Here is a 12776-nt window from a genome sequence, read left to right as displayed (position 1 = left end):
TTCCCATTCAACATGCTAGGGTAGCGATACAATCTTTGGCTTATGGGTCTTTAGTTATCAAGCATAGATTCAGGAACCACTCATATATACATTGGAATTCCTGATCCTCCAAAAGAAGGGAGCATCTATGTCCTTCATTCAAAAGTATCTGAAGTCACCAGCTCCTTGTGTAGGTGTCACATCCTGCTCTGTTCTGTGGAGATGTCTGGCTTTGGCTTCTGGTATCCAGTACTCTTTTTACAATTCTTGTTTAGTTTTTCTTGTTTTTTTGGTTTTCTATTCTATGTCTGGTTTTCTTTATGCTGAGATTTCTGGGTTCATTCCTATAGTCTGTCTCTGGATTTCCCAGTCTCTTGGATTCCTTTAAATGTTTGTTTTATGTTGCCACACCCGTTTGTTTTCCATCATTCCTTTTGTTTCAGTGTCCTGCAGGCAGCTGCTCAAGCCTTCTGCCCTTTCTTGCAGGTAAGTGCTATATATGTCTTCTTTGGTTGTTTTAGCGAACATTAGGCAGTGTAGGACCTGCCAGATATGGGGTACATTGGCGTTTTTGGCAGGCTTGTGCAATGTATGATCATATAATGTGACTAAATTGTTTTAGTTTGTATACCCAGTCCATGTACAGTCCTGTCCAGTCATGCCCATGTTATGTTCATGTTTCCCTCGTGTCTTGTGTAAATGTTCTGGGTTTAGCTTCCTATCCTTCTCTGGTTCTGGGGTCTCCTAGTTCTGTCCTAGTTCTTGTTTTCATGTTTGGTGCCTTTTCTAGCCTTGTCTTGTTTCTGTACTGGATACACTCCTGCTGCAGAGCCTCACTATTCAGCTCCCGGGGGGTCTGCTTAATTCCAAGTTTCTGAGATCCGCAGAAGCTGCATCAGGGTTCTGGTTGTGGCTGCACAAACGCTGGTGCTCAACACCAGGGGGCGTGCGGTTACCCTGCACCAGACCCTGCTAATCCACCTCCATACTGTGACTCCTACATTGATCATCACGCATTCTGGGTCCCGGTCCTTGCACCGCCACCCGGACAGTGTCTGGGTCCAGGGCACCGGACCGCCACCATGACAGTAGGGCATTCCTAATTTATACTTCCCAAATTGCAAGCTAACCCTTCATTTTCGTCATTTGGAACCCTTTTTCCTCTTATATAAATGGGACAGGCTAAGCAGCATAACCATGACATTTCTTTTTCCAGAATAATTAATCTCACTTTCTTTAAATGAAACAATTGAAGGGTTAGCCTCCAATTAGGCAACATGTTCAGGAATTACTAGACAGAAGCAGTTACCTAACGTATACATTATTTTATACACTTCGTGACTGGCCAGTGTGACCTGTCTATTTGTTAACTATTTAAAAAGACCAAACAAACACTGTGTACCCGTGCGACGAGCATGTCAGATTTTAGGACACGTATAAGGATCACTATACAAGGTAGGTATTTTTTTTAACTTACCCCGTAGTGTAAGGTATGTTGATTCCACCGAGGTTAATACTTTCACATCCCACAATGAAAAGTGTGGAAAAACACAACAGAGATACACCGCTGCAGATCATCGCTAACTTGGCTGATTCCCTGGCGCCAAGTTTCAACTTTTTGATGATGTAACCTCCAAGCACAATACCAACACCAGCACTCGGAACAATTATCAAACCTAAAAAAAAAATTGTATTATTTCATAAAACTGTATAGCCAAATTCTGTGTTAGTGGTGATTTATAACCATGAATGGTACATTCTAACATTCAAAATTAGTATATTTATTTTCAGAGTGTTCCTTGATGTGTTCAGACCACCCTTGGTTTAAAAAAAAAAAAAAAAAAACTTACATATAATCCAGTGTCGTGACAGTCTATTTTCTACAGCTGCTCCCCCCTTGCCGAAGTCGTCAGTATTGATGGCTAGCGTCCATCCATTGCTTCTCATAGGGAAGCATTGGGGACATAGGATGCAATCTGATGTTTGTTTACCATTGTATGCATGCAGCATCATCATGCTATACATGATTATGCAGAATATAAAGACCTTCAAAAATCAAGATCACAGCTCAAATGTAATTTGGCTACAAAAAGGAGGACAGCTCCTGCAGCCTTTTAGCACCATAACTACTACAGCAGCATTACAGCATGTACAACAAATGTTTGAGGATAAATGATTTTTTTTTAATGCATAAATATAATTGAACTATGCATTTCATTTGTACGCAGTACAGCTAAACGATGTTACTTTTGTACTAAAAATAAATTAGAGTAGCATGAAAAATAAACTTGCGGAATGCAATGAAAAACCTGAAGTATAAAAACAAATTATATTGATTCTTCATCTAAATGTAATATATAATGCATAAAGCACATTATTTCAGTGTAAGTACTTTGGTGTTTGAACACATGAATAAAGAATGATCTGTTAAAGCAGTTTTTCTTCCCCCTGTTTATTATTGGATGTACCTGTGAAAGCACAGCAGTGAAGGAGAAGGGTAACTGTTCAAGACGGAACATTTCGATTCAAACTAGGAGCCAGCTAAATTACAACTGATGCAATTAGGCAATCAGACAATATATCGGGGCTATCTGCACTACTCGTGTTTTGGTAGGGAGGATTCAAGAGGGAGGTCAACCCATATGTACTTTTGAGTTTGTAAATCAACTAAATCGAACAAATCTGACCAGCTGCCTATTTTAGAATTTGAGAGAAGAGATGTTTATACCACTTGTTCTCTGGTGTCATTCGTTTATTTTCTACCTCGGGGTTACCAAGTGCAGTATGCAAATAAAGTACACATTTACATATGTATTTCTTGTAGCCCTCCACCTTATATAGATGTTGAATTATTTTAAAATAAAACGCATGTTATAGAAGCTATTTACTTCATTGAGAACGTTGCTATTTGATCACTGTACAATATATATTTCTCACATTCGAATGTTTGAAGCAGTCATTGCATTTTATATACTTAATACATACATAGAAAAAATGTGGGTATGTTTCATTCTTGTTTTCTTGGACACATGTCAATTCTTACTTGTGCAAGGGTGGCATATGAAACCAAGTAATTCAATATCAAGGAACCCTGCATTTCCGCATTAAGAAGTGCCATGGTGGAAATACCGTAGAAGCCCTACTATGCTGCTGTATTTTCACACACTGATAGCTTGATTTCAATGCTAGCATGTTCAATTCCACAAAGCTGTTGGGATGAATACAGCCAATAAATTATATTGATCTCTTTACGGATGGGTTTTTTTTTTTTTGGGCAGACAAAGCACACGGCACAATAAGAGAATGTACTCAAGATGAAGAATTCAGAGTACAACCTGCTATGATTGTATTCCCAGACATGTGCCATTATAAATAGAACTCACACTCAAGTATTACATTGTAACTTGATGCAGAAGGACTTTTCAAGGGCAAACCGCTATCTTCTACAGACGATGACAACATCAGATGGGGAACCTTGTGATCTAGTCTTAGTGTTCGAGACCGGAATTTAACTACATGGTAAGTGAACTCAATTACCTCCTGCTAAAACAATGCATTTTTCCAGTTTATAAATAGGTTAGTGTTTTCATTCCCTGATTCAATATTCATGTTAAATATACAATCCCTTGTATTTATATCTTTAATGGGAGAGCCACTAAAAGCTTTCACAGTGTATCGACATCCCGAGCACTGCATTAAGACTTCTTCAGGATAGAGCAATTTTTACTCAACTCACTGACAAGTAAGAACAGATAGCTCTATCGGAACAGTATTAAAAGAGATTAAGGTGACACAATGAAATAATAGTTAATAAAGTATCATCATGCTTTCTTCTATTTGTTTTTTTCGCACATGTTACAAGATAAAATACTACGAAAGCACATACTTAAAACTCCTATACTGTGCTATTGCATTTAAAGCCGAAAAGCTAATTCAAAGAAATTACACTATTGAAGAAAACATTAAAAATGTATCCATAATTTCTTTTAACTTTTTTTCATGTATTACTCATTTCTGTTTCAAAGTGCATTAAAGGGAAACTATATGCTTGTAATACAAAATTGTATTCCTAGCACTAGAGTACACAATAGTGCCCTTTCTTGCTCACGTGCCCCCCTCCCTCCTTCACCCACTCTCTCCTGCAGTGCAGAAAGGGTTAAAACACTTAATTCACTTACCTGAATCCTGAAAATCCCTCGGCGCTGGGCCAGGCTCTCCCTCTGCTATTCCTGCCCCTACGTCGAGGACCTAATGCGCATGCGGGCTAATCACATTTAGACCACCCCATACGAAAACATTGAATTAATGTTTCCTGTGAAGTTTTAGTTGACACTGGATGTCCTCATGCATCCAGCGTTAATTAGGCAACCAAAAGTCACCTAAAGACCCGTAAGCCGCCCGCAGAGTGAGACTGAGGCAGAAAATGACGTAATCTTCCGGCTCCCAGCCTCACTCTGCGGGCGGCGCCCGAGGGAGCTGAGCAGACAGCTCAGAGGAAGAGCTCCCTCGCCAGCCGCCTACCCGCCAGTGCACAGCAGCCTGCACGCCTGGCCGGCAGCCACTGGACCACCAGGGAGAAAGAGACCCCCCCCCAGCATTCCCAAAGGTAAGGAGGCTGGGGGGAGGTTAAATTAAAAAAAAAAATATATATATATATATATGATAATATTAGTGTGTGTGTGTGTGTGTGTGACTGTGTGTGTGTGTGTGACTATGTGTGTGTGTGTGTGTGACTGTGTATGTGTGTCTGCCTGTTAGTGTGAGTGTGTGTGTCTGTTAGTGAGTGTGTCTGCTAGTGAGTGTGTGTGTGTGTCTGTTAGTGTGTGTGTGTCTGACTGTGTGTGTCTTTTAAATGTGTGTGTGTCTGTTAGTGTGTGTGTCTGACTGTGTGTGTGTGTGTCTGACTGTGTGTGTGTTTGCCTGTTAGTGTGAGTGTGTGTGTCTGACTGTGTGTGTGTGTGTGTCTGACTGTGTGTGTGTTTGCCTGTTAGTGTGAGTGTGTGTGTGTGTCTGTTAGTGTGTGTCTGACTGTGTGTGTGTCTCTGACTGTGTGTGTGTGTGTCTGCTAGTGAGTGTGTGTGTGTCTGCTAGTGAGTGTGTGTGTGTCTGCTAGTGAGTGTGTTTGTTAGTGTGTGTGTCTGCTAGTGAGTGTTTGTGTGTCTGTTAATGAGTGTGTGTGTGTCTGCTAGTGAGTGTGTTTGTTAGTGTGTGTGTCTGCTAGTGAGTGTGTCTGCTAGTGAGTGTGTATGTGTCTGACTGTGTGTTTCTGTTAGTGTGAGTGTGTTTGCCTGTGAGTGTGTGTCTGTTAGTGAGTGTGTGTTTCTGTTAGCTAGTGTATGCGTATCTGTCAGTGAATGTGTGTGTGTGTATTTAGAAGGCGGGACGGGGGGGAAGGGTTGGGTGGGGGTGGCGCGGGCGGGGGTGAGAGGGGCGCCTGAGTTTTGTCCTGCCTAGGGCAGCACAAAACCAGGATACACCACTGCCTGTAGTGTCCTTTTAAGTATATTAGCAATGACAGCATAATCCACTTCGGTCCCAAACATAGTCAGAGCACACTCTGAGGAGGAGGAGAATAAAAACAGTGGAGGAGATTGATCAAAGTGTCATAGGCAGGTTTGTTCCTTTCTTATTGTATTTTTTATTTTTTTTGCACAATTTATTAAATCTCTCCATATATATATATATTTAACAGAATCCAAAACTTATAATTTGTCATATATTTTAATGCTCTTCAGTCACTTCTGACAATTAGGGACCATCAGGTTTAAACGAACACTATAGTGTTAAGAACAAAATCTGCATACCTAACACTATAAAATGTCCCAGGCCCTCCCCCCCCCCCCATCTCCTCCCCCCCCCCCCCATCTCCTCCCCCACCCCTCCCTTCAGCCATGTGAAGTGTTAAACCCTTTTTACACTTACCTGATTCCAGCAACGATGTCCCTTGGCGCTGGATCCGACTCCTCCTCCACCGATGACTGTTCACTCCAGGAATCTAATAAGCATGCAAGGCGAGCGCTAAATGCACATTAGGCCTTCCCTGTAGAAAAGTGTTGGCTTAATGCTTTCAAATTGAGTTTTTCTACAGGCTGGAGGCCCTCATGCAAAGCATGAGGAAGTCCAACGTCATTTCATGAGGAAGTCCAACGTCGTTTTCATACTGTGAAACTGCATGTGCCGCCTCTAGTGGCAGTCTGGTAGATAAACACCAGAGGCAGTCTTAACCGTGCTATGTAAACATTGCAGTTTCTGAAAAACTGCAATTCATTACATTGCTGGGTTAAGGGAACAGGGTCACTGCATCCAGACTACTTCAATGAGATGGTCTGGGTGCCTATGGTGTCCCTTTAAGATTTGAAGATTAAAGGAACACTATAGGGTGAGGAACACAAACATGTATTCCTGACCGTATAGTGTTAAAACCACCATCTAGCCCCCCCTGGGCCCCTCATGCCTCCCAAAAGTTTACTTGTATTCAAGCCTGTAGCTGCTGGCTCTGCCCTGTCTGCCTCAGACCAGCAAATAGTCTGCTGACATCATCAGAAGTGGTATCCTGATCCAATCACAGTGCTTCTCCATAGGATTGGCTGAGACTGACAAGGAGGCAGATCAGAGGCAGAGCCAGCATGATTCAAACACAGCCCTGGCCAATCAGCATCTCCTCCTAGAGATGAATTGAATCAATGAATCTCTATGAGGAAAGTTCAGTGTCTGCATGCAGAGGGAGGAGATACTGAATGTTTGGATGCATTTTAGGCAGCCATGACCCAGGAAGGATCTCTTACATCCATCTAAGGAGTGGCCAGTGAAGTTACCACTAGGCTGTAATGTAAACACTGCATTTTCTCTGAAAAGACAGTGTTTACAGCAAAAAAACTGTAGGTAATGATTCTACTCACCAGAACAAATTCAATAAGCTGTAGTTGTTCTGGTGACTATAGTGTCCCTTTAATTGCTTGCACAGAAAAACATAATTCCATATATTATCATGATTTTTTTTTTCTATTTTATAACTGATTAGTAATATTTTGAAGAGACAGAGTTTTTATATATTGAATAACAACCTTGCAAACATCTGTGGTTTCAGCCTGTGTTTGCATGTTTCACATTACAGAAAAATGCCAGATGACTGAGCAGATTACCAGGATTTTATTATTATATTGATGGATACAATCTGCTGACAGAAAGGCTCTGTTCTATATTTAAAGAGATAGATTGTGGTTTTAATGTTCCTTTTTACATCAAAACCCAGCAAACAGCATTGCAGTTCTTTTGGAGCAAAATATCAATAAGCGGTAATTAAAAATATTCTTTCTACTATAAAAATGGAGAATTATCAGGTAGACACTCATGAGTGACTTATGGTTCAAGGACTAGTGGGTGAGTTTTAATGGGACTTACAGCATATAATGGGAAAATGGATGGTTGTTTATATTGGCAATCATTATGTTATTATTAAGGATTTTTTCAATCCCAAACTTCTTTTCCAAGAGCCCTGTAAAAAATATTAATTGGCTTCATCTACTGTGTAAATTAATTGGTAACTAGGATTAGCCTACACTCAACTATCTGTCCTAGTATACACTGTCAGAAATGAATAACATGGGAATGGCTTCAATGGTGGGCATTTATCAAGATTTTAGTTGAGTCTGTTCATGAGTCTTAATAATCCAAAACCCAGGCAGGTAATATCTCTGTCCCTAGTTACATACGTGATTCTCCGGGTTATCAATCAATCAAATTGCCCAATTTGTGCCATAAGTGAGTGCACTACAGGACTCCATTCTACATTGCACTGTGTGTGCGTGAACCCTTTCATATCACTGGGCTGGCAGTGCCCATGAGCTATACCTCAAACAGCTCCCAGATTAACAATCCATAAAGCTACCCCGACCATCGCCAGAGCAAGGATAAATGGCTTACATACAAATATAAATCTATGGATTTCTCATAAATTAGCACAAACCAAAAAGAGAAAATACCATTAAATACATTAAATTTATAGCATTCCTTGCATAGCATAAATCCACTCCTCAAGAACTTTTCTGGAAAATAATTTAAATAAATAAATAAATAATACGGCAAAGGACACATCTCTAAACCATTCAAAAGTTCAGTGCTAATGTATACATCAAAAGTGTGTCTTGAATCACATGGGTTTTCTTGTACACTAGAATATATTTCTAGCAATGTTTCTGATCTAAGGAGATGAACGGAGAGCTTTCTAAAGAGATGAACTGAGAGTTCCATGTGGATTATCTTCTGAAACTAACCAGTCAAAACGATTCCTCCTCAGTATTTATGAAATGGCATGGGAGTGCCATAAGGTGACTAATGGCAAATACATAATAAAGCTATACAGAAGGAAACTGTTCTGAATATAACATACCGGTAGTCTATTTGCCGTTGGTTAATATGAAGTCAAGGAATACTCTCTCCAACTACTATACATACTTCCACAGAAAACAAATGCTTAGTGTTGCTCCATTGTTTTGTATGGGAAAGCACTGATTGGACGAAACATGCTAAGTCAATTCCATGTTCCTGCCAAGTTTGCAAGAACAAGGAAGAAGGTTTGTAAAGAGAATCTCTGCAGATGTTTTTGTCTTCTTTCTTCTAATTTTTTTTTTTTTTTAAAGATTAGTCTTAAGTCATTAAGAGTCCTCAGCAAAACTCGAAATGGGGACGTGGTTCAACTCTTGCCAGTAGTGTCCCTTTAAATTATTCTGCATGTTTGGAATGCAATCAATTGTTACATCTAGAATCAATAAATTTTTATTCATTTTTTTTTTTTTTATTTCATGCAGTAATATGAATTTACAAAATCCCAGTCTACTTTGAAGGACTGAACTTTGACCACAGAAATCATAATAATTAATCACTGGGAAATCTACATTCACATTTTTTTTACTGATCATGCCAGAAACAATTTCAATCAGTCTATCCAGATCTTGGAAAAACGTGTGGCACAAATGTCTCTGCAATTTCAATCAAATAGAATTTTTTAAAAAGACTGCTAGTCTGCTTGTCTTATTATTGTTGTCAACCCGAGGAAGCTGCAGTTTCATGAGATGAAAGAAGACTAATTTAATATTGTTTAAGTGTTCTAGAGTTCTCTCTCGGATTTCCATCTTGCACCTCCATGTTCCTATCAGGGTTTTGTTCCATTATGGAGGACAATGGCTAATCACGAGCCAAGATGGGAAGAGCCATTGCTTATGTTTGAGCAGTTGGCATAACCAATTTGTTTTGTACCTATTTTATATATCAGTGCAATTGTATTGTCTAAAAAATATATTTCTATATTTTATCAATTGGATTATCCTTTGCCTTTCTTTTGCTTCTCAGAGGATGCTAGAAGAATGCCAACCATTGGTGGGTATCCAGAAGTGTGCTGGCTTTATAGTGAACCTCATTTGTCATACTTTCATGTAAAAAATCTAGACATGTTATGGTTTGTAATATAAAGTATGTTATGTTTGAACTTACCGTTAAATCCATTGCCGAGTTTTCACACATGCATCTTGTCCTAGAGCCGGTAATTATTAAACATCCAACTCATCAAACTAAGGCAGTGTTGATGTTTTATGTGTTGAAACTTTACACAATTATAATATCCATACAATTTATATAATATTTTTTTTTTTATGGTGTAAAAGGCAATGGGAATCAAAATCATACTGGTTAAACAATCTGCTTTTGCTCATTGTATCACAAATTCACTTTACATGACTCATTTTCCTATGTTGCACCATTGTACCCCTTAATGTACCATGCCACAATGATCTTACCAGTGTAGATGCTGGCACTAGAAGCTGGGATGCCAAACTGTGATTCGATGAACTTGGGAATGAAGGTAATAAAAGCGGTGACAATGGCACTTTCAGCTGTGTATGACAAACTCACAAAAAGGAATGTCATGTTGCTTAAAATTCTGACTGCTGCTCTTGGAAGGTCTATAGAAATGACAAGAAATGGATTTTATAAACAATAAATGAAAAAAATGAAAAAATGTCCTGAGAAATGAGAAGCGTGTAATGGATACCCAAGATACCATTTGTTTACAGATTGCCCGTTCTGCGCCATTACGCTTACAGTTTATTCAGGAATATAAATACAGTTTTAAATGTAGCATACGTAGGAACTTGTCAGATCCCCTTGCTAAACAGCTCAACTTATGTGAATGGAATAAATGGTTCTGGTGAAAAGGGAATTGTCCATCCCGCAAAACTGTTGTTCGACCAGATTCGAGACTGAGTCTACAAGATAAATAGGCTGCCCACTTCGTCAACAGCCAGACTGGAAAGGCTGGACCAGGACACTCCAGCTGGAATCCGACAAGTTCCCACTTATGCAAACATGGTTACCAAACAATCAACAAAATTACAAATCACTGTGATGACCAAAGTTTATATCCAAAAGTTCCACCAAGAGTAAAAATAAAAAAACACAATACAAAACAAATAAAGAACGCCCAATGAAAATGTTAAGGCAGGCAAACAATTAGGATTTCACTACTTCTCAAATGATTTTGATAGCAATGGCACATGCTATTTCTCTAGAATAACCTCCCTTCTGCTGGGCAAATAGACTTTATACAAGGGAATTAGTCCTATAACCTTGACAAATATACTACTTGTCTTTTCACTTGTTTGCTCATAGACTATAATTCAAACTAATAAAATACAAAATCCACGCAAAAACTCAAAATATAACTTTGATAAAAAGTATAGCACAATATTAGTAATTTCTGATTATGTACTCAAGTCTGCATATGCATATATGAGATATATACTAAGCTCGGGAAAAGAGAGAGAAAAGAGATCCAGAGAGAGAGAGAATAAAGACACAAAAAGTCACAGTGAAGTCAGAGGATAGAAGAAAGAAAGCAAGAAGCATTGTGTAACAAACAACAAGAAGAGATGATCAGAACCCTTGCATTGTGATGCCGTGTGAGTCTGGGCTGAATAAGTACACACTGAAATAGCCTGCCTATCTTTGAGTATTATTAACTATTGTGAGTATTCTGGAGTGTTCTGAAGTCATCTGAAGTTTCCAGAGTCTTCTTGAATATCCAGTATATTTCTCCATTGCATGCACCCTTGACATATTTTACTAATGCTCTATCACGGATTCATCTCACTAATGTACGCAATAAATTTCCGTAGCCATGTTCTCTCAATCATCTGTCCAAGATATATCACACAATTCATCTCCCCTAAGCCAAAATACCCCACCATACATCACCTTTACCTAGATATCACCCCGGTTCATCTACCTACATCTCCGCAGAATGTTCACCCCAAACACAACTCTTCCAGTACATCTCCACACACACCAGCGGTACATTCCCCCACCACTCCCCCAATATATCTTCTCGTTACCATCTTCAATGCATCTTCCCAGTCACATCATTTGCACGCATATTTACTTGCATGTCGTTAAGTATATCAACCCATGTCCCCAGGATAATGCTATACATATCTTCCATTGCATTTCCCCAAAACTCTTCCCAGCATAACACCCCATCTCCCTCACTTGTACATCTTCCCTATCACCATCTCCGGTAAATCAACCTGTTATACATGTATTGCACACAACACACTTTTACAGAGACACACATATACATTTATACACTCAATCACAAACTGGCCCCTAATTTCACAGATCCCTCTGCCATATTCATACAATTTCAGTCGGACTGAGGAAGAATCCGAGCGTTAGGCTCCAGCACAGAGCTGTGACGTTGTCAACCATCAAACTGCGGGCTCTGCTAAGCTGGGCAGAGTTGCTACAGTGCCTGGTCCAAATTCCATTTGAATTCCAATTGCATTAGCAATTCTCGTTTTTTAGTAAAGCCATATGCGGTCAGAATTCAGTCGGTCCAACCGATTCTGTAACATTGGTTCGGATAAGGAAATCACTGATTTTCCAAACTCATCTGAAGCAGTCTACAGACGATCTACAACCAATCTACAAATTTTCATTAACTTGCTATTTGTCCAGTCATTTAGCTTGGCGAGAGAAAGAGAAAAAAAAAAAAAAACAAGTTGCGATGTGTACTCTGGCTCTGACTGGATTGTGATGCCACCTGCTAAATTTTTTTCATTCATAATAAAAAAAAAAAAAACAGAACATGAAGAAAGGGTTAACACAAGTTATACGTGATTTTCACAGTTTTATTCAGTGGTATAATTTCCAGAGAAGTGATTTCAAAATGTTCCTACCTCATTCATGAGACACAGCTTTTAAAGAAGACAGAGCTTCTGTAGAGGTTAAGAGCTTTCTACACTAAAGAAAGCACGCTGCAGTTTGCACATATTGGGTTATTCGGTCAGGTGTAAATCGTTGAGAGCACAAAGTGAGTTCAAAATTATTTTTATATTTAAGGCGAAAACAGCTAAATTTGAAAAATTCTCAAAAACAGCTGAAATGTACTAAATGAAATTCTAGCAATCCAAATTTTTGTGAATAACCCTGCTTGATGTCTTTATCTTCTGATTACCTTCATTGATTTAGCAAACAATCAGGGCAATTCATTTAATCGGGAATTTGGGGAAATCGGCCAGGGCATTGTATATTTTAGAGCCAAAATATCCCAGCTTTGCAAAATTATTGGAGTTCAATTTTAATATTTTAGTCTACAAAGTGAAACTGCCACGTCCATTTGTATATTAATTAATCAATACATTCTCCAGACACAGATACGTTATTTAGGGCTATTTACTAAAATGAGAATTCAAAGTGAATTCACAATAGCTGAACTGATAGCACCTACTGATAGAATCTTTCCAGTT

The 12776-nt window shown here is 39.1% G+C and overlaps 1 protein-coding gene across 2 annotated transcripts in view; it reads right to left on the bottom strand.

The window, feature by feature from the left end:
• The window catches only part of SLCO5A1 (solute carrier organic anion transporter family member 5A1), a 108010-nt gene that overhangs the window by 42645 nt on the left and 52589 nt on the right, over window positions 1-12776 (bottom strand). The window contains exons 5-6 of one of the 2 annotated variants that reach the window (XM_063451337.1): window positions 9771-9935; window positions 1457-1655 (exon numbers count right to left, since the gene is read on the bottom strand). In XM_063451337.1, coding sequence (XP_063307407.1) covers window positions 1457-1655; window positions 9771-9935 — 364 coding nt within the window. The remainder of the gene's footprint in view (window positions 1-1456; window positions 1656-9770; window positions 9936-12776) is intronic. The other variant, XM_063451338.1, reaches the window with a different exon arrangement.

The sequence above is a fragment of the Pelobates fuscus genome, chromosome 4 (assembly GCF_036172605.1).
Source record: "Pelobates fuscus isolate aPelFus1 chromosome 4, aPelFus1.pri, whole genome shotgun sequence".
Lineage (NCBI taxonomy): Eukaryota > Metazoa > Chordata > Amphibia > Anura > Pelobatidae > Pelobates > Pelobates fuscus.
Note: the sequence above shows the minus strand (reverse complement) of the source record. Positions and strands in the feature narration are given on the sequence as shown.